Genomic DNA, 22,818 nt, shown 5'->3' with positions numbered 1-22,818 from the left:
TACCTTTAAGGCTACAGTAATTTCCTTTTTTTCTAGGATTCCAGTAGAGTATGATGGTGTTTCTTCTTCAAAAGGGGATTATGTGGGCATTATCATTACAAAGAAAAAAGAGAAAATCCCGTTGTGACGGCCAGAAAAGCGATCTCATCACGTTAGGGCCGCGTTCTAGATTAACTTGGAATCCCTGAGCTTGCGGGAGAGGAGATTCTGCAAGGGCGCCTCCCACAGCCTGCCCTCCGCCAAGGTGACGCGGTGGAAGGACAGCCGCAGGAGCGGACTCAAAGCCATGTAACTTCACGCGCATGCGCGAGCTTACGTGAACGCGCGTGCTTACGCGAACGCGCTTGGGCGGGCTTACGTGAACGCGCGGGCGCAGGTTTAAGTGAACGCGCGTACGCAAGCGCGCATTGTCGCCACGGACGTCGGCTGCACGAGTCGCCAGAGGACTTGGGGAAGGTATTGGCTGCTGGGTTCTCTTGACATTTCTCCCGTCCACCACCAAATCGGGTCGGGCTTAGATCGTGAGGGGGGAGTCTAATTACTTCTTTTCCTCTCTCCTGCTTTCTTCGGGGTGTGTGATGGTGCTTCGGAGGCGGTGCGGAGGTTTAGCCACACTCCTTTACTCCCCGCCCATGGCCTTCGCAGTCCCAGAAACTCTGGTTATCTCCACGTTTTGAAGATCAATAAAGTCCACTTACTCCCACCTCCAAGAATAGGCCCTGAAATGTGTTTAGTGCCACTGACACCAGAAATGCTTTTTAGAATAAGGCTAGGTAATCCTGAAAAAGTATGCTTCCTGCAGCCCATATCAGGCTGAGTACCTTTATGTTTTTCAGTGTATGATTCTACTTAGGAGGATTGAATGAATCATCACTTCACCTTTTTGTCTTGGAATGGCTGATACTTACAGACCAAAAAGAAAGTTAAGTCCAACCAGGTGGTCTGATGATAGGTATAAATTAAAATGATGTAGCCCTAGCCGGCTTGGCGCAGTGGATAGAGCGTCAGCCTGTGGACTGAAGGGTCCCAGGTTCATTCGGGCCAAGGGCACATGCCTGGATTGTGGGCTCGATCCTCAGTAGGGGGCGTGTAGGAGGCAGCTGATCAATGATTCTCATTATTGATGTTTCTCTCCTTCTCCCTCTCTGAAATCAATTTAAAAAGTTTAAAAAATTAAAATGACGTAATATTATTTTTCCTATGCACATTAACAGCTCACACCAAGTACCTGAAAGAACACCTCGGATATTGTTTCTCCAGCCTTTAAGCTATTGAAACAACAGTACCTCCTGGGCGTGTTCTGCTCTGTTACTGGAGTGTGTTTCTGATTATCTGAATCTCAACCATGTTTTCAAACTGCTTGCAGAATATCATAAAAATTACAAACGCCCACCTTCTGCATTCAGGATTATGCCACCGATTAATAAGAAATAAAAGGTGTTTCGGAACTGTGCCAACATCCAGATTGCACAGGCGGGTTGTCGTTACAGGCATTGGCTTAGTGACTCCTCTTGGTGTTGGAACTCAGCTGGTATGGGACCGTCTGATCCGAGGAGAGAGTGGAATTGTTTCACTGGTTGGTGAAGAATATAAGAATATCCCTTGCCGTGTTGCTGCTTTTGTGCCAAGAGGTTGTGATGAAGGCCAGTTCAATGAACAAAACTTTGCTTCCAAATCAGATATCAAGTCTATGTCTTCCCCCACCATTATGGCCATTGGGGCTGCAGAGTTAGCCATGAAAGACTCTGGCTGGCATCCTCAGTCAGAAGCTGATCAAGTGGCTACCGGTGTTGCAATTGGCATGGGAATGGTTCCTCTTGAAGTTGTTTCTGAAACTGCTTTGATGTTTCAGACAAAAGGTTACAATAAAGTCAGCCCATTCTTTGTCCCGAAGATTCTGGTTAACATGGCAGCAGGCCAGGTCAGCATTCGATATAAACTCAGGGGCCCCAATCATACAGTCTCTACAGCCTGTACCACAGGAGCTCATGCTGTGGGAGACTCCTTTAGATTTATAGCCCATGGTGATGCTGATGTGATGGTGGCTGGAGGTACAGATTCTTGCATTAGCCCTTTATCTCTTGCTGGGTTTGCCAGAGCCCGTGCTCTGAGCACAAACCCTGATCCTAAGTTGGCATGTCGACCATTTCATCCAAAGAGAGATGGTTTTGTAATGGGAGAAGGTGCAGCTGTGCTGGTGCTGGAAGAACATGAACATGCTATTCAAAGAGGGGCCCGGATCTATGCAGAAATTTTGGGCTACGGACTCTCAGGTGATGCTGGTCACATTACCGCCCCCGATTCTGAAGGAGACGGTGCCTTAAGGTAAACACTGTTTTTTTTTTCTTTTCATTCAAAATATTTATTCAAATAAGACATTTTATTGGAGTGTCAAGTGAGGGGAAATTGTACTGTCTGGCCTTAGTGTATGGGATCTCTGTCGTTTCATTTTAGACTTAACAAAGTGTTTTTGAGTTTTTTGCTTTAACATGTTTCAAGCATTTGAAAATATTTGAAAATCCTTACAAAAATTGTAGTCAATGTGTTTTTTTTTCCCCTCAAGGGAAAAAGTCATTTCAGATAAATGGAAATATATTTTGTTAGAGATTATATAATTGATAGGCTTATATGTTTATCTCTTGGTGATGAATCAGTCCAAGGTACTAGATGTGACTCATTATTCCCAAGCAGATGGCATTCTAACTCACATGGTAATCTAACATGGGGTTCTGTTATTAGACAAAGGATTATTTCCATTCAGTGTACTTGGATATTTCTTTAATTTAAGCCATACAGATAATGAATCCCATGTTAAAATTAAACTTAGTTCTGATAAATTTCTGTTGTTATTTTACTAGATGTATGGTTGCTGCTGTAAAGGATGCAAATGTACAGCCTGAAGAGATATCCTATGTCAATGCACATGCTACTTCCACGCCACTAGGAGATGCTGCTGAAAACAAAGCTATCAAACGTCTTTTCAAAGACCATGCACATGCCCTTGCCATTTCCGCAACTAAGGGAGCCACGGGACATCTGCTGGGAGCTGCAGGGGCGGTTGAGGCAGCGTTTACTGCTCTGGCTTGTTATTATCGACAACTACCACCTACTTTAAACCTGGATTATACAGAACCAGAATTTGATCTCAATTATGTTCCACTGAAGGCACAGGAATGGAAAACTGAGAAAAGACGTATCGGACTCACCAATTCCTTTGGTTTTGGTGGTACTAATGCAACACTTTGCATTGCTGGCATGTAGGACAGGCAAATCATTTGTGATTAAACATTGTTTTTTTAATGTTATAAACAAACTTTATGAAGTGGAGAAATACTATGTTTCTATAAATGCATATACTTTTATATCTGTGTCAGCGTTTCTTAGTTTTGCCACTACTGATATTTGAGGCTGGATAATTCTTTGTTGAGGGGAGGGGAGTTGTCCTTTACATTGTAGGATGCTATTACAATTGTAATAGCAGTCCCTTCCCCAGTTGTGACAACCAAAGATGTCTCGACATTGCCAAATGTGTCCTGAGGTGCAAAACAACCCCCATGTGCAAAGGACTGATCTAAGTTTTTCTAATACTTTAGATTAAACAACTCTTCATGATATTTCACCTGTCTCTTTCCAAAGCATTTGGTGAGTAGCTGCTCTATGCTAGGTAAGGTTGCTACACGCTACAACTCCAGACACACCATTTCCATGTAATATATAGGAAAAGAATACATATATAATGAAATTTGTATGATTGATCAACATTCTTTGAATATAGCAGTTAGCTCGCAATGATCTATTTACCCCTTACCTATCTAGCTCTCTTCATATTATCTATACTGAGATTCTGAAAGAAGGAAATGAAATTGGTTTGGCATTTCTTATTCTTTTTGTATGGATGGCGGTACCTAGTGATTAATGGGGATAAGGGTTCTTAGGAAGTAGAACAGAACTTGGTGATATAAGCCACACCACCTTATTCCACCTACAGCTATAATAGAACGTTTTTGAGTTCACTTCCAACATTTCACCCCAAGTGCTGGGGGTATGTTTACTTTTCCACCTTGAGGCTTTCTCTAAAGCCGACAGATCTCATTCATCTCCATTGGTTGGAAGTGTTGGGAAGGGAAAGGGTACAAATTCTCTAGAGCAGTTGTTCTCAACCTTCCTAATGCCATGACCCTTTAATACAGTTCCTCATGTTGTGGTGACCCCCAATTTCATTGTTACAAATTGAACATAATTAAAGCATAGTGATTAATCACAAAAACAATATGTAATTATATATGTGTTTTCCGATGGTCTTAGGCGACCCCTGTGAAAGGGTCGTTCGACCCCCAAAGGGGTCGTGACCCACAGGTTGAGAACCGCTGCTCTAGAGGCTCAACCAGCTTCTGAAGGATGAGAGTTGGTGGATAAATGCCGCAAGTCTCAGTTACAACTTCTCAGCTCTGCCCTAATAGTGCAAAGGCAGCCACAGGCCATATGCGTATGAATGGGTGTGGCATGATTTTGCTTGTGGGGAGGGGAGGAGCAGATTTGGCCAATGGGCTGTAGTTTGAAAACTGTTCTAACTCCAAGGAAGCACATTGACAGGTTTAGCTAGCTAATTTTCTGTGTCAGTGAGTATCCAGAAATTTTGCCATATAAGATTGGAAAACTGGATTTCAGTACTGGAATAATAATAACAATCGTTAATGTTTGTATTGTACCTACATTCCAAGCATTGTTGCAAGTACATTTCTTATAATCTTTTCATTTAATTCTCACAACAATTGTAATTTAGTAATAATGGTATCCAATTTTATGGATAAGGTATTTGAAATTTAATGAAATTAAAAGGCTAGTCCAAAGTTACACAGTCAAACAGTGGCAGACAAAGACTCAAGAGTATCCTCTGATTCCAAAGAGCAGGCTCTTAACCTCCTAAATATGCCAGTTGCTCAAGAGTGAGGATTGAGGCTCTCTACCAAGGGAGATCCTCTGGGGAGGAGCAGAGCTAACTCATTTCTGAGTTGGGAGAAGGAATGCATCTCCTTGCACCTCTCCTTTTGTTTGAAAACAAATAAAGATGTAACTTGCTTTGTTTATGCAGGTACTGACATATTATGTTAGAATGAATAAAGTCTGATAACCAAACCCCAGCTTGAAAATCAAAATGATCCTTCTCTAAGTATAAATACTAGTAATGTACTCTTTCCTGACTTAATATCTGTACTTTTTTGTAATTTAAAAAATTCATCTTAGTATCTTAAAGAAAGGACCTATTAATTTATAGGTAAAAACACTGATGGTATATTTTACATTTACCATCAGATGGCATGTGATACATGCTAATTTTAAACAATTAAGGCAGTGCAGAAGAATATAGGTCACCTATTCTCCACTCTTACACTGGCTAACAACATTTTATAACCTCAAAGTAACTGAAATATGTATTGCCATTTTGATCTGGCCTAACTTTAGCATCTAACACATGAGAATTTCCTTTATTGTTTCACTGGTTAATTACACCCAGACAAACCCTATTCAAGATGGCCTGGTGGTGAAAAGCCAACCTGAAGATCTTGTATTCCAGAGTGATTTGGTGGAAAGAATGGGAGATTTGGACTCAATAGACCTCCATTTAAGTCACACTCACCGGGCTTCAGTTTTCTCACATGTAAATAGAGTCAGTAGCACTACTTATGCAAAAAAAGGTTTTGAGCCTCAAGGTTGATCAATACACTAAGTGTAATTCTCTGTATAGAGTGGCTATTATGTTAAGAGATGAGTGTGGTCTTTTCCATATCAATAAGTTATCTAGGAGCTCGGTTGCTAAATCTGGAAGACTTGATCAGTTTAGGATTTTATTGTTTTTATATCTCTATTGATTATTATTATGACTATTATTAATATTAATATTGTGTCACCCTTGTAACCTGTTATTAAATGGTGAAAAGCTTTGCCAAGGTAAAAGCATTAGTGTATCCAGACTAGAAATTTCCCCTAAAATAAGTGGTGTGAAGCATAGAAACGTTAACAAAGAAGCTTATGAAATGAAAGAGATGAAAGGTTAGAAAGCTGCCTCTCTTGGCTGACTTAGGCCCACGCCTTCCCAGCAGCAGGGACCTGGGGGAGTGGGGGGTGGTGGTGGAAGGGATTAGATGACCTCACAAGGTTCCTTGTAGTCTGTGGTGGGTTTTTTTTGTTTGTTTTTTGAAGTCTATTTAAAGATTGCAGTAATACTGCTGATGTGAAATCCTTTGTACACAGTGATGGTTGAAAATACGGGCTCCTGACCTGAATCTCTGCCTGCCTGGTTATAATGATATGCTTGAAATTAACAGGACTCAAATGCTCATGTTTTATACAAGCCATTGCGTCTTTTTTCTCCTCAAGAATTTTTTTAAAACTGTATTTTAGTCTGAAGCTAGAGGGAGAAGGTTGACTTAAAAATGCATTCAGATACAGAAGGATTTAGATGATTTTAATAACTAAGCTTAGTTATCATATTGCAGTTCAGAAAGATGAATGAATAATAAGGTAGAATGCTAAGATCCAGGGGGTAATCCCTGAGACAGGACATCACTGGAACAGCATATTAATTAGAAAAGAGTCATTGCTGGCAGAGAACAGATAATTCCCCCAAATCCATAAGCATCTGGTATGTCATAAGCAGCTTGTATAGTATTTTTTCTTTTTTTCCCAATCTATATTGTTGAGATTATTACATATGCACCTCTTCCCCCCTGCCCCCCATAGCTCCCCTCCACCCAGTTCCCACCCCACCCAGGCCCTCACCACCTTATTGTTTGTCTCCATAGGAAATGCATACATGCATATAAGATCATTGTCTATTCTCTCCCTGCACCCCTCCCCACACCAACTTCCCTCTGAGAATCGTCGGTCTGTTCCATTTCCATGTCCCTGATTATATTCCATTAACCAGTTTATTCTGTTCATCAGATTTTTTTATTCATTTGATTTTTAGATTCACTTGTTGATAGATATGTATTTGTTGTCACTTTGTTGTTCATAATTTTTTATCTTTACCTTTTTCTTCTTCTTCCTCTTCTTAAAGAGTACCCTTCAGCATTTAATATAATACTGGTTTGGTGGTAATGAACTCCTTTAGTTTTTTCTTGTCTGTGAAGCTCTTGATCTGACCTTCAATTCTAAATGATAGCTTTGCTGGGTAGAGTAATCTTGGTTGTAGGTTCTTGTTATTCATCACTTTGAATATTTCTTGCCACTCCCTTCTGGCCTGCATAGTTTCTGTTGAGAAATCAGCTGACAGTCCTTTGGGCACTCCCTTGTAGGTAACTAACTGTTTTTCTCTTGCTGCTTTTAAGATTCTCTCTTTGTCTTTTGCCCTTGGCATTTTATTTATTTATTTATTTTTTATTTTTTTTAAATATAGTTTATTGATTTTTTTACAGAGAGGAAGGGAGAGAGATAGAGAGTTAGAAACATCGATGAGAGAGAAACATCGATCAGCTGCCTCCTGCACATCCCTCACTGGGAATGTGCCTGCAGCCCAGGTACATGCCCTTGACCGGAATCGAACCTGGGACCCTTCAGTCCGCAGGCCGACGCTCTAACCACTGAGCCAACCGGTTTTGGCTGCCCTTGGCATTTTAATTATGATGTGTCTTGGTGTGGTCCTCTTTGGATTCCTCTTGTTTGGGGTTCTCTGTGTTTCCTGGACTTGTAAGTTTATTTCTTTTACCAGGTAGGGGAAGTTTTCTATCATTATTTCTTCAAATAGGTTTTCAATATCTTTCTCTCTCTCTTCTTCTGGCACCCCCATAATACATGTGAACTCTCATGTATGTACATGAATAAAAATCTGTGAACCCGGCAGCCAGACCTCCCTCTCACAATCTGGAACTGCTGGCTCCTAACCGCTCACCTGCCTGCCTGCCTGATCGCCCCTAACCGCCTCTGCCTTCCCACCTGATCACCCACTAACTGCTCCCCTGCCAGCCTGATTGCCTCCTAACTGCTTCCCTGCCAGCCTGATCACCCCTAACTGCCCTTCCCTGCCAGCTTGATCGCCCCTAACCGCCTCTGCCTTGGCCCCCGCCACCGTTTTTTGTCCCGAAGGATGTCCGGTCTAATTAGCATATTACCCTTTTATTAGTATAGATTATTGTCACTAATGTGCATAAGTAAATCAGCAATAAGACTTTTGGAATGGTGGTAATACATGTATATCAGTTAGCCTTCTAACTAACTAACTAGAGGCCTCTACCTGGTATCTTTGTGAAGCTTTATCTGCCAGGGAAAAAGATTGTTTTTCCCCCTCTAACTGGAAGTACCATGTCTTTCTGCAACAGCTGTGTGACTTCTGACAATCCTGGTCAACTGTGTCCCAGAACAAAATGAATCTGGTTGCCCTGAATATCATTCTGTTTCACGATGGTTGATAGAGATTCGCTAATAATTTTGATCTGGTAAAGAGTCAGTCAGTGGAAAATTAGAAATTTTAATGAAGATTCTCATTAGTTGTTCTTCACAAATAATGGGGCTGTAGTCCAACTCAAGATTCTTAGCAAAGCAATTCCTATTTCAATTATCACAAGTAATTATTAGTGTTTATATCACTTTGTGCTTCTTAAGTGCTTTCAATTATTTTTCCCACTATTCTTTGAAAAAAACACACACAAACCACAACACTAAAGAACCAGAAAACAAACCCTTTGAGGTGTCTCAGAATATTAATCTCCATTTCACAGATGGGGGAATGTGGGATAGTTATTGAGCAAACACCAATGTATTCTGTTATCCTTACAAAAATAATGCAAATTTCTCTCCTAATGGTTGGCCATGACCAGCCCTTACTATTAAACAAATGTATTTACACATAAAAACACAAACATGTACATGCATGGTAGAAAAGATGCTCTTGGATCAATGCTTTTAATGCTCAGCAAAGAAATAGACTCCCTTCATGATTTCTCTCCAGAAAATTAATGTGTTGAATAAACCTGGTTTAAAGATGGTGATTTCGTCACTTCTCTGCTTGCTTCCTGCCTTCAAAATTCCCTTTCTCCTGCCCTGGCTGGTTTGTCTCAGTGGATAGAGCGTCAGCCTGTGAACAAAAGGGTCCCAGGTTTGATTCCAGCCAAGGCCACATGCCTGGGATGTGGGCTCGATCCCCAGTGTGGGGCGTGTAGGAGGCAGCTGATTGATGATTCTCTCTCATCATTGATGTTTCTATCTCTCTCTCCCTCTCCCTTCCTCTCTGAAATCAATAAGAATATATTTTAATAAATTCCCATTCTCCTCCTTGTCGTCTTCTCTTTTAATTCAGTTGATCGATAAGTCAGTCGATGTTGGCTGTGTAGCAATTACACTGTTTCAGTTGCATGCAATTACAAGCAATTATTGTTGGTCCATGCACCTGTGGGTTATCTGGGATGGTTAGCTTCAGGCTGAGGAGGTAATGTCTTACCTCAGGTATGCTTATGGCAAAGACCTTAGGGCAATAGAATAATCTTAATGCATAAGCACATTTTAAATCTTTGCAGGTGGCCTGGCTCATTGGCTCTCCCAAACTCAAGGTGCAGGGAAGCTTACTCCTCTCACCATGGGCCATAGCAAGGGTTTTGGGTGTATTATTGGTGGGAGTTGAGAGATAATGAAGTCCTGCGGACACAGGCAGCCTCTTCCTCTTTCCCTTTGCCCCATCTTTTCTCTGACTTGCCCGCTAGAGTGTAACAACATCGGCAAGATGGGGCCACAGTAAGATAGAGTCTTAGCAAGACCGTGATCCCCAAGGATGTGCCAAGTAGAAATGTAATACCCAAGGAGGCTATCCAGGGCCTTCCTATGGATGTTAGATTTATGGCTAAAACACTCTAATAATATCCTACCCCTGTAGTTAAGCCCCTTGCAATGTGACTTTGAAGATCTTCTCATCAAGAGTTAGAATTCATTTCCCTGCCTCTTGAATCTGGGCTGACTGGTGACTTGCTTTAGCTAGTGGCATGCAGTAGATTTCACGGGATGCCAATTTCAAGCCTAGTCATTCCAGGGGCCTTCTCTCCTTGCTACCCCCGGCTAGCTTGCTAAAAGGTGAGAAGACCATTTAGGGGAGAGCTGAGACCTCCATGTTGTCCCTGCTGAATGAAGAAGGCACTGTTGATCAGCCAGTGTATGACCAACCTGCCAGCGCACTGCAGACACAGAAGAGGTCTCAGATCAACAAGCTGCCTGGCTGACCCATATGTGTATGAGAAATAATACATCTGTTTTGAGCCACTAAGTCATGGATGGCTTGTTAGGCAGAAGTACTAATTTAAATACCTTGGAGCTTCTCATCTTGGCTGCCTTGTACCCTAGTATCCCTTTTCCAGATCCTGCATATTTTGGGGGCAGGCTAGAGGTGATAAACTATCCCCCGGAACCTTCCATTTCCCCCAAACCTGCATCCTCACAGTTCTTGAGGTTTTTGTGACTTTTCCCCACGAAGCATTTATAGTGGGTAGCTATTTATTTAGAAAGAGTATAGAACACAAATTGATTTTGGAGAATGTGATTACTGAGACGATAAAAAGGAAAGCAAAGCACACAGTGGCTTTGTGTTCAAGCTGTCAGATGCATTCTAATTTCTGTAACAATGGTAATTAATTTTAGCTGGATAGAAAATCCATTTTCTTTGAGGAATCAGTGAACTATAGAGAAATTTGTCAGTAACCATTGTCTGGAATTTTAGTCTCCAGGAGGCACAATCATTTTACAATGACAGCTAATATATGAGAAAATCAACCTAAGATAGAGAAAGCTATTAGGCACTACTGTATATTTCTGTGACAATGGGATTGAAGTCAAATAAAAAGGTAAGAGGCCTGATATCAAAGATCTACTTTTTCTCTCCTGTTTTCTCAGCACTTAAATGTAATATAAAAAGCAAAATGTAAAGAGATAAGTGTGGTGGCTTACAGTTTAAATTTTTACATTATCAAACATATTTAAGAGCATGATCTTTGGGGATTGAGGAAAATAGCAATTTATGAAAGTATCAGGGGAATGCTCCGTTTTTGCCATTAATCTCCAATTCCACTGTAAATTTTCTGTGGTTAAGTGTTTTGTTATCAATATTTTCCTGCTCATCACTGAACTCTAATAGACTAACTTTCACATTTGTGGGTATGTGCCACTACTTTATTTTTTATGCTGTACTATGGTAGTTGAACTTTGGTACTGGTTTTAAACTAGCCTATCAAAGCAATGTAGAATTTATCACAAGTGAAATCCGTATAAAAGATGTACATAGTGTTCATAGTGTTTTTTATGTGTACTGATGAACCTATTTATCTACTTGGAAGAAGTTTTTCAGACATGGGGGTGGATTTGCATTATTCCATTCATACAACCTCATGTCCCTGGCTGGAGGGCACAGGTGTTATTATTCTTTGTGACGTTAGGGTATGTTCAAGCACCGAATAAATGCATCAGGCATTTTGGGGCTACAAAGAGGCCAGCTTCCTGGAAGCCTCTTTATAGGGACAATGGGAACATGAAGGAGCCAGGCTTTCTTTGCCTACTGACCCTTGCTTGTAATTTCCCTTATATAAAGCCTTTGCCTTAAAGTATTTCATGTGTTGTTTTGGAATTCTTCCTGAGCCCTGGAAGTTGATCACAAAAGGACTTGACTTGCATGACAATCTGTTTTTAAATGACTCATTAAGGGGAGAAAAATAAATGTTTTTCTATTAAGAATGTGAGCGCAATAACTTTTGTGTTTTGTTATTGCTCTATCTCCAGCATCTAAAACAGTACTCGACACAATAAGACCTGTTTAATGAGTGAAAAGAAATTGGAAGAGGATCAAGATGTAGGTTAACTCACACACCAGCTGAAGAAACCCTGAACAGTTACCTCTTCCTTAGAAGCAATTGAATCACATCCTTAGATTAAACAGTGAATATTTGCCATAATTATTTGGGTTGGCAACCTGCCAGTTATACAGAAGCTAAAAGCCTGACCCAAACAATGAAACTAGTTCTTTCTTGGTGCTGAGCTGATTCTCTCTTATTGGAAACTAGAGGCCCAGTGCATGAAAATTCATGCACTGGAGATGGGGGTCCCTCAGCCCGGCCTGCCCCCTCTCACAGTCTGGGAGCCCTCAGGGGCGGGAGGTGACCTGGAGATCAGGGGAAGGCGACGCCCCCATCACACTTCTGCTGCTGCCACAGCCAGCAGCGCAAGCCTCGGCTGCCCTGGTTACCTAAGCCTTGGATGGGCCTGGGCAGCTGGGGAGCTGAGGGGACTGGGCGCCACCATCTTGTGGCCATGGGTGCTGCCATCTTTGAGGGCGTGGCAGTCAATTAGCATATTCCCTCCTTATTGGCTGTGAGCGCTGCCATCTTTGAGGGTATGGCAGTCAATTAGCATATTCCCTCCTTATTGGCCCTGGGCGCCGCCATATTTGAGGGTGGGGCAGTCAATTACCATATTCCCTCCTTACTGGCTGTGGGTGCCACCATCTTTGAGGACGGGGCAGTCAATTAGCATATTCCCTTCTTATTGACTGTGGGCACTACAATCTTTGTGACAGCATGAGGGTCAATTAGCATATTCCCTCTTTATTAGATAGGATAGACTTTTAAAAACATTCATACAGTTAGCCGAAAGCAGGATTCTGATTGGGCCTGCCTGTGTTCATCACATACACATTCCTGAAGCAATTTGTTACTGGGGTCAGGAGGATGTTGCACTTGACTGACTGACTCAGTGTGGGTCACATGCCCAAGCCAGGGACTGGTGGGGAGAGTTTGTTACCAGAAGAAAGGGGAGAGGAAAGTGTGCATGCTAAGCCGACATGAGTAGTTAACTATAGTCTACTAGTACTATGATCAGCAAAGTCAAGCCTATGCCTCTTATTTGAGGGGCAAATTGAGCTTTGCCTCTGCTTGTTTGAATTTAAATAGGCTAGAATTCACCCACACAAATGTGTGCATCTTAGAAGACCAAATTATCCTCTGTTGTAGATTAGGCAACTGGAAAGTAAAATACTATTGCTTTTCCTGAATCATTTGCTCTGCTTAAAGTCTATTCTATTGTATTTGCAAGGTTTCATTTGGCAAAGGCATAGAAAGTACTTAGCTGTAAATGCAGAGTAATTATATGCGGTGTAAGTGACTGAGCCATTACCCACAGGAAGTTAGGGTAAAACCTGTTATAGGGAAACAGCCTTTGGATTTATCCTGTAATTAGTCTAGATTTGCTACAACTATGTTCTAGAAAAATGTTTCTTGGCCAACTTTCAAGAAATTTAAGAAGACTAAAATTCGTATTATTTAAAATCGTTATAGTATTGCATGAAAAAACTAATCCTTGGAATTGGTAAAATGAGGCTGTGGGAGTTCTCTTTGAAAGGAAGATAATTTAGAGACGTTAGTAATTTAATTACTTCTGGTCATCAGCAGGTTTTAAATTTGTTTCTATGGTATGTATGCTTTTTACCTTGTTGATTTTGGGATGTGAGAACATGATCTGTCAACAACAAAACATGTGAAGCTATCTCTAGCTTCAGCTTGTAATTAAATTAATTTTCATAGCTATTTTCTATCCTGAACATTTCCCCTTCATTACACCATCCCCATGAGGAAGGTCATGATAGAGAAGTGGAGAAGCAGAGACATTAAGATGTTTTTGTAAGGTAATATAGAGAATAAGTAGCAAGTGTGGGACTGAAACATAAGTCTTCTATATCAAATATGATGCTTTTGGCTATGTATGACAGGATACCTGGCTAATAGTGGCTTAAACAACAAAAAAAATACATTTAATAATCTTGCATATAAAGAAGACTGGAAGTAAGTGGTTCTAGGTTAGTTCAAAGAGCTAACCACAACCGGGCATGTGTCCTGACCAGTAATGGAACTGGCCGGGCAATATTCTTGTGTTTTTATCATGTTAAAATTTCCTTGGATAAATTGTTAGAATTGGATATAGTGGATTGTACCAATGGCCTCCTCACTCCTTATTGTTCTTCTGTGCCCTTTGACATGTAACTTTTCAGCACTGTCCCACTGTGGGCAGAATGTAATGTCCCCCCCACCCGTAGGCTAAGATGATTTGTTTTGGTCAATGGGATGTTAGAAATGTACAAGTAGAGTCTTGAAAAATGTTTTTCCAATTGAGCTTCTGACCATTGCCCTGCAAATGATATTCCTAGCTAGCCTGCTGGTTCTGGAAGGACAGTGAAAGCAGAAATGCCCAGTTAAGTCTGGACAATGTGGCTCAGTGGTTGAGCATTGATCCATGAACCAGGAAGTCACCAGTTGCAGGCTTGATCCCCAGTGTGCAGGAGGCAGCCAATCATCATTGATGTTTCTCTCTCTCTCTTCCTCTCCCTTCCTTTCTCAGAAATCAATAAAAACATATTTTTAAAAAAGGAACTACTTCAGTTAAGCTGATTTAATATAGCTCTGACAAATCAGGGCCACCCAGCCACCCAACCCACAGACACTGGAGTGAGGCCAGCAAGATCAACAGAACCCCATAGCCACCCTATGGACATGTGAACACTAAATGCTTGTTTTTTGTGTGACAATGAGAACTTGTAGCTGCTGCTACACAGCATTAATGTGGCAACAGAAAACTCATACATTGTGATTTAGCTATATATTTTTTAATGGTACATGTATTTATTTGTAGTTTTTAAAAACATTGATATATTTTTTTGGATTTTTTCCAAGATAATACATGCACTTTAGCTTAAGTGATAATGTACATCCACTATAATTAGATAAAAGTAAAAATAATAAAATAAACAAACAAAAACCTCCTTAGTCGTTTCTGCTGGGAGACATCATTCCTATCTTGACCTTTTGTAATTAACTTGGCTATTTATTTTTCATATAGATGAAAATATTTTCAGTGGTAAAAAAGGAAGATAATTACTTGTTCAATTATAGAAAGAAAATGGAAAAGCTAAATTACTAAGAATAAGGAAAAATGACCAAACTGATAAACCAAATTTATTTTTAAAGTTGGCTTAAAAGATTGCTAATTTACTTACATTTTAATCAGTCTCATCAACCCTTAGAATGCTGTGCAATTTAATTTCTGACAACAGTGAACATTATTCTATATAAATTTAAAGCCATGACTCTGACTTCATTTTTCTATCTCTGCACCCATGGGTTCATATTAATATTTGTGCTAAGCTAATAGAAAGTTTTTGTCCATTCTCACTTTAGACTTTGAAATGAGATAATTAGTTCCCATAAGTTAAGCAGGATTGAATTTCATTGCATATTCAGTCCAATTATCCTTGAAATCCACAGATAATCCCTGAACCTCATTTGAGTGATTAGTATCCATGTATAAATAACAAGCCTTCTATTCAGAATTGTAATAAAGGAGTAAGATGAACCTTTTAAAAGAATTGATTTAGAGAGAGGGGGGAAAGAGAGAGGAGAGAGAGAGAGAGAAAGAGAGAGAGGAGAGAGAGAGAGAGAGAGAGAGAGAGAGAGAGACCTATGTGAGTGAGAAACATCAATCAGTTGCCTCTTGCACTCGCCCCTACTGGCGATTGAACCCGAAACTTAGGTATGTGCCCTGACCGAGAATGGAACCCATAACCTTTTGGTGTATGAATAATGCTCTAACCAACTGAGCCACCCAGCCAAGGCAAAGATGGATATTTTAAAGTTTCACCTCCTTGTCCCTTCTCAAATCCATCACTTTTTGACTGTCTTGATTCTTTCAGATCATCAGTTATGCCTTCCATCATCCTTTGCCTTCCCCATCCAATCTGAGTCCCATGATTGTCCCTTCAATCACATTCCCCACATCAAGTTCTCTCATCTGTTGAGCCTTCCACTACACCTACTGTGCCAGCCCTCAACCCAACCCTCCACAGGTGGACCTCATTGGAGGGGTATGTTCACCATTCCTCCAGGGCCCTGGCTCTTCTCCTGTGCTCAGCATTATTGGCAGATACCAGTTTTGAAGAGAAAATAGTGATCATCAGAGTGAATATTCCTCAACTTTCTTTATTCCTAATCTTCATGGCTTCAGTCTTTCTTCCTCCCATCTACCCTCTACATTGCAATTCATTATTTTCCTCCTGATTAAAAACATCTAGTGAATCTCTTCTGCCTACAAATTCTGCGCATGGCATCCAAGGTGTTCACAATCTGTCGGCCACTTATTTTCCAGGTTCATTTTCTGCCTCTAGCCATAGGGAACTGAGAAGGCCTGGGTGAGTGGAAGGTAACTGGGAACTACAAGGAGCTGAAGCGGCAGCCAGGGTAGAACTGGCTGTCAATCAAGGCCAGATGAGTGTGGTAATTTGTGAGATTCCATGCAGGCACCATGTTCCAGCAGGCTCCCCTCTGAAGGAATAAAGTCACAATTTGAAAGTGTAGAGGGGTGTCTTAGGCTGGATTTACCCTAAAGCAGAATTTGAGATGTAAGTTTGTGTCAAGTCAGATTATTTGGGAATATAATCCCAGGAAGCAGGGGTGCAGTTTGGAGGAATGAAACAAGAAACAAGGAAAGCCAATAAATAAAAGGGTGTATGGCTGAGTGGGCTAGAGGCATCTCATGTTGGACCTAGAAAAACTTTGTGAGAAGCCTTATGAAAAGCCTTATAGATGCATTTCATTAAGGACTATTTTCTTGTGGGGATGCAAGAAGGGAGCATTTAGTCATTGACTTCTGCATTCCATAGTCAAGGATGTCCTCATTGATGTTTAACTCTCTTGTACATCTGGATTAAGAATGCATACATTCTAAGCAATTTGAAAGACAACATAGGTTAGCCTCAAAGGAATCCCTGGGCAGAAAGCAAGAGCTATACAGTGTAGTTTAAGGCAAGTTGTGATTCATTTGCCCCAGCACAAAGGAGGTCCAAGCCTGCATAGAACTAGCAATAGCAGCAGTGGCTAATGTAAGAGGTGGTTTAAAAGATTCTGAAATGTGCACAAGAAGCATCCGATTCAGGAGGTGACATTCTGAGCCAGTCATTGAAGGTTCCTTCAGCTCATCTGAGACCACGAGAAGTCAAGAGGGACACAGTCAAGGCCTCTGCTCAGAACCTTGCCATGGCTCCTCATTGCCCTCATTGTAAGAATCAAAGTCCCACAATTGCCCCAAAAGACACCATGTGATCTCTTCTCCCCTCTACCTTTCTGATCTCATTTCCATCTTCTCTCCTGTCACTCACTCCTTTCCACTACACTGGTCCCCTTGTGAGGTTCTAACATGCTCCTGACTTAGGACATTTGCCTAGGCTCTGCCTGAAGCACCCTTTCATGATGAGTTTAGATTCTTAGAGGTCTAACTCTTTCTTCCTTAACATCTTTGTTCTCATGCTGCTCTTCCAAAGAGGCTTAAACTGATCACTCATTAAAAATGTCACCCTGTTGCCTGGCTGGCTTGGCTCAGCAGTTGGCCTCCAACCTATGAACCAGGAGGTCATGGTTTGATTCCTGGGTAGGGCACATGCCGGGGTTGTGGGCTTAATCTCCAGTTGGGAGAGTGCAGGAGGCAACCGTTCAATGTTTCTCTCGCATCATTGATGTTTCTATCTCCCTCTCACTCTCCCTTCCTCTCTGAAATCAATAAAATATATATTTTAATAAATCTTAATCCCCACCATAGAAAGAAATGTTTGTTAATATATTTGAACTTTAAAAAGAGTTAAAATTTACACAATATGAACTTAACCATTTAAAGTACACAATTCAGTGGCATTCAATATATTCACAAATGTTGTGCAATTGTGGCTTCTATCTAGTTCCAAAACGTTTTGATCATCTCATAAGGAAACCTCATACTCATTATATGGTCAATCTCCATTACTCCCCCAACAGTTCCTGGCAACCACTAATCTGCTTTCTGTCTCTATAGGTTTGCTTATGCTCAATATTTCATGTAAATGAAATCCTAAAATATGTGAACTTTTGTGTCTGGCTTCTTTTACTTAGCATAATGGTTTTCACAGTTCATTAGGTTGTAGCATGTTTAGTATTTCATTCCTAGTAACAATTGATTACTATTCCACTGTATGATATGCAACACTTTGTTTATCGAGTCATCATTTCCTGAACATTTGGGTTATTTCCACCTTTCGGCTTTCATGAATAGTGCTGCTATGAACATTTGTGTGCAAGTTTGTGTTTGAACACCTGGTTTCAATTCTTTTGTGTATATACTTGAGAGCGGAATATGCATTTATTTTTACCCATTTATTTTTCATTTCTGGAATATACGTCCTGTAAAACACAGATTTTTATTGAGGTGGTATTAAATAGGCTAGCTAAGCTGGATATTAGATAATATTAAGAAAATTAGAATGTTGAGATGAGAAAGCAAAACTTTCAAACAAAAATATGTAAACCACAGGTTTCATATGGTTGTTACAATTAAATTGAGGATTTGACTCCTAGGCACCTGGCAGATGTCAAAGGCTTTTTTTTTTTTTTTCTAAATTAGAAATAAAACCCAGAAGTAAAATGTTTACACAAACCACAAACCTAAAAGACAGGTTTGACTACATAAAAATGAAGAAATCCTGTACAACAAAAGAGTTAAAGATAACTAGGAAACGGAAGAGAACTATATGTAACACCAGTAACAAAAGGTCAATGTCTTGAATATGGAAACAGTACTGACAAATCATTAAAAAATACAACCAGTTATATGAAAGGGTAAGAGGCATTTCATCAAAGGAAAAATATTTGTCGGGGGAGGGGAGAGTTCAATAGATTGAAAAAAATTTAAAAGACAGATAACATTCAGTATTGATGAGGATGTGGAGAAAAGGTAAATGTAAAACAATGTTGATGGGGAGTATATATTGGTAAACCTTTCTTGCAGGGCAAACTGGTAGTAGGACACATCGATTGATGTGGAGTAATGAATAGAATAGGGAACTCAGAAATAGACCCTCACAGATCTTGGACAATGAAGCAAAGGCAATTCAATAGAGAAAGGATCATCATTTCAACGAATGGTGCTGAACAATTGGAATAGCATATGGAAAAAAATGAACCAGACAGCAGAGCTTACACATTGTAGTAAACTCCAAAACACCAGGGATAAAAAGAAAGTCCTAAGGGCTACCAGTGATAAAAAACAGATTACCTACAAAGGAAAGAAAATCAAAATGATGTCATACTTTTCATCAGTAACACTTGATGCATGAAACAAGCATGCAGTATATTCAGAATCAACAGGAGAGTTCTGAGAACAGAAAGAAATGGACACCAATGCAACTCCCATAGGCACCATTTGGCTACGTTGCATCCTGCAGCCTCTAAGGTTAGGCCTAAACCTAGACAGAGAACGAGAGCTCAGCCTAAGCCTGGGGCTGGAAGAACAATAAATCTGTAGGGAAGAGAAGTGAAAGCAGGGCTTGTTAAAGAGGAAATGATTAGTCTGGCTAAGCTAATTAAGTAATGTGAGCCTGGATAGCTATACTTTTCATCAGTGGTGTGTTTATTCTCTTTATTGTGGCAGAGTAGTTTTCAAATATACTCACTTAACCCCCGTGCGGTACTGTACTTTCTATAGAGCTTCTGACAGCTGCCAGGGTTTACGTTCAAGAAAGCCTTCTGGCCAGTGTGATTGCCCAGAGCATGACAGCTCCTTCTGCAGTAAGACATCATTTCAGTAGAAAGGCTTTTGCTCAAAAACAAAGTAGTTTGCTAGTAGCCTTGTCAGTTAATCAAAAAGTATAATGCCGGGAGATGCAATTGCGTCATGTGGAAAACTTCTGATGCATTATCTCATCTACTTACCAAATGGAGTCTTGCAATTAAAATCACCCCCTATACCACCAGATGGAATTTTATGCAAGCACACTGCGAGGCAGGCTAGGGTAGTCAGGGGAGTTTCAAAGCACAGCTGTCACTCTGCTGACACAGGACCAGAAGAACCAAGTTTGTGAGTGAGTGCTTGCCCAACAGCAGACCTCTCAGTTTAGCCAATTATGTAAATTGAGCTGGAAGAATGATTTGCACCAGGCACAGTTTCAGGTGGAAGCCCGGCTTGTAAAGTCCTGTCCTGGGTCTACCAGTGGTCGGCAAACTCATTAGTCAACAGAGCCAAATATCAACAGTACAATGATTGAAATTTCTTTTGAGAGCCAAATTTTTTAAACTTAAACTATATAGGTAGGTACATTGTTATTAACTTAATTAGGGTACTCCTAAGGCTTAGGAAGAGCCACACTCAAGGGGCCAAAGAGCCGCATGTGGCTTGCGAGCTGCAGTTTGCTGACCACTGGAGGCTGTTTGAAAAGTTTCTGGCTTCCTTTCCAGTTCTGATTTGATCTGATTTTCCTGATTTGTGCAGAGGCTCTCTTTCCTCAAGCAACTGCAGGCACAGAGCATGACCTTTAAAAAATATATATATGTATATATATTTAATTGATTTCAGAGAAGAAGGGAGAGGGAGAGAGAGAAACATCAATGATGAGAGAATCATTGATCGGCTGCCTCCTGCACGCCCCACACTGGGGATTGAGCCTACAACCAAGGCATATGCCCTGACCTGGAATTGAACCGTGATCTCCTGGTTCATAGGTTGACATTCAACCACTGAGCAACACTGGCCAGGCCAGAGTATGACCTTTTCAAAGTTGATAACCTTCATAAAGACATAAAATTGGCAGAAACAATGGAATTCTAATCACTGTGTTATATTTTTAAGGCCAACAGGTAGGAATCATCAAGAATTGATTAAATAACTTTTAAAGCAGAGTCACCATGTGCATTAGTTGTTGTTTTCTGGTTCCCTGAAGCCAAATCCAATTCCAGGAAAAAGATGATCATGAACATTGTTTTGGGACTGTGAACGAATGCTCTATATTTGTGTATAAAAATTGTCTTGGGGCCCCATGCACTGAAAAAGTTTATTTTTTTACAGCAGAAAAGAAATATACTTTTTGAGAATAGTATGGGACAATGGAAGAAGATCATTTTGGGCACAGTTCTCAGGAATGAAAGGGGAGAAGAGCAGGAAGCCATGGGGTTTTCAGACTGTGCTCAGTGCATTCTTCTGAGAAAGTCTTTCAAGTGTTCGAAGGAGGCATTCTCTTTACTCAGGATGCTGTGGGCCCCCTGCCCCCAGCCACTGCCACGCAGCATCAATCAGACAAACTCAGTTTTAAGATTTTGTGCTTCTGCCCCAAGTTTCATTTGGAAAAAGAGTTACTTGCCTTAAAAAATGTGTAACACCACTTCCTTGATGGAGAATGACTTCACACCCTTAGTTCAGGGACAACATAGTTACTTACTTGATTTTTTAAAACTGTTTTATTTCCAAACATCTGTAATTTATGGTTCCTTACCCTCTTTCTCCAGGCGGTTAGCAATAAAGTCCCCCTGAACTGCAATCATATTTAACAGCTTCTCTTGGAGTCTAGAGAAGGAAAAGTAAGAAATAGATGGGTAGGTACAGTTATCAAAATACTAAAAAATTAAGGTGTTCAATTATTAATTAATATATAAAACTCAGCAGATTTCTTCTATAAAAACACTGTTATTTCTTATGTAAAAAACATAAGCTATTAGAAATTTATATAGAAAATATAATGAAAGAATATATTTGTTCATATTCATACCAAAACCCATAAAATATCCATAAAAATCTTTTTTTAAAAAAATATTTTATTGCCGGAACCGGTTTGGCTCAGTGGATAGAGCGTCGGCCTGCGGACTGAAAGGTCCCAGGTTCGATTCCGGTCAAGGGCATGTACCTGGGTTTCGGGCACATCCCCAGTGGGGGGTGTGCAGGAGGCAGCTGATCGATGTTTCTCTCTCATCGATGTTTCTAACTCTCTATCTCTCTCCCTTCCTCTCTGTAAAAAATCAATAAAATATATTTATATTAAAAAAAAATATTTTATTGATTTTTTACAGAGAGGAAGGGAGAGGGATAGAGAGTCAGAAACATCGATGAGAGAGAAACACAGATCAGCTGCCTCCTGCACACCCCCTACTGGGGATGTGCCCACAACCAAGGCACATGCCCTTGACCGGAATCGAACCTGGGACCCTTCAGTCCGCAGGCTGACGCTCTATCGACTGAGCCAAACCAGTCAGGGCCATAAAAATCTTAAAAAAGGTAAAGAACCATTTGGAAGAAAACTGTAGAACTCCATATAAAAAAAGTCTTGAATAAATAAATTAAATAATTTGTTTTCAGATAAGACTCAATATTCATCATGCTTTTGTCATTTAAATACAAGTCATAGAGGCTCTTATAAGACAGTAAATGAGTTACAACAATGCTTTTATCAGTTGCATAGGACCTCATTGAATTCATGTCTCTATGTCCACTCAATACAGTTCTAGAAGTGTAATTCCTGGCTCAAAAAGCCTACATATTTTTTTTAAAATATATTTTATTGATTTTTTACAGAGAGGAAGGGAGAGAGATAGAGAGTTAGAAACATCGATGAGAGAGAAACATTGATCAGCTGCCTCCTGCATACCCCCTACTGGGGATGTGCCCGCAACCCAGGTACATGCCCTTGACCGGAATCGAACCTGGGACCTTTCAGTCTGCAAGCCGACGCTCTATCCACTGAGCCAAACCGGTTTCGGCAAAAAAAGCCTACATGTTTCAAATTTTGGCAAATAATGTCAAATTGCCCTCCAAGAAATGTTTACCAATATACACACCTACCGATGCTGTTTTGTAGTGCCTTTTTCTTTATATCCCTATTAACATTGAATGTTACTCATCTCTTAACAATTTATGTCTTGGTCTACCAGACTTTCCCTAATATAATATTATATATATCTTTTAAAATACCTGCTTACACTTTAATACACTGGGTTGTCTTAAAAATGATTTGTGGCCAAA

At 40.4% G+C, this 22,818-nt stretch overlaps 1 protein-coding gene across 1 annotated transcript; it reads left to right on the top strand.

Annotated features, from left to right (window-relative positions):
* Positions 1 to 359: 359 nt before the first annotated feature.
* OXSM (3-oxoacyl-ACP synthase, mitochondrial) lies at positions 360 to 3,686 on the top strand. Its single transcript, XM_070433304.1, has 3 exons — positions 360 to 456; positions 1,215 to 2,325; positions 2,859 to 3,686. Exons 2-3 carry the CDS (start codon positions 1,346 to 1,348, stop codon positions 3,259 to 3,261), a joined length of 1,383 nt encoding a protein of 460 aa, XP_070289405.1. The 5' UTR covers positions 360 to 456; positions 1,215 to 1,345; the 3' UTR covers positions 3,262 to 3,686.
* The last annotated feature ends 19,132 nt before the right edge of the window (positions 3,687 to 22,818 follow it).

The sequence above is a fragment of the Myotis yumanensis genome, unplaced genomic scaffold, assembly GCF_028538775.1.
Source record: "Myotis yumanensis isolate MYYU_CA2020_CCGP unplaced genomic scaffold, mMyoYum1.0.hap1 SCAF_14, whole genome shotgun sequence".
In the NCBI taxonomy this organism is placed as follows: domain Eukaryota; kingdom Metazoa; phylum Chordata; class Mammalia; order Chiroptera; family Vespertilionidae; genus Myotis; species Myotis yumanensis.
This window is presented reverse-complemented; position numbering and strand designations above follow the sequence as displayed.

Coding starts and splice junctions, on each gene's coding strand:
- OXSM (XM_070433304.1), top strand. CDS start 1,346: ATGTTTTCAAACTGCTTGCAGAATATCATAAAAATTACAAACGCCCAC. Junction 2,326..2,858: donor GAAGGAGACGGTGCCTTAAG/GTAAACACTGTT, acceptor TTATTTTACTAG/ATGTATGGTTGCTGCTGTAA.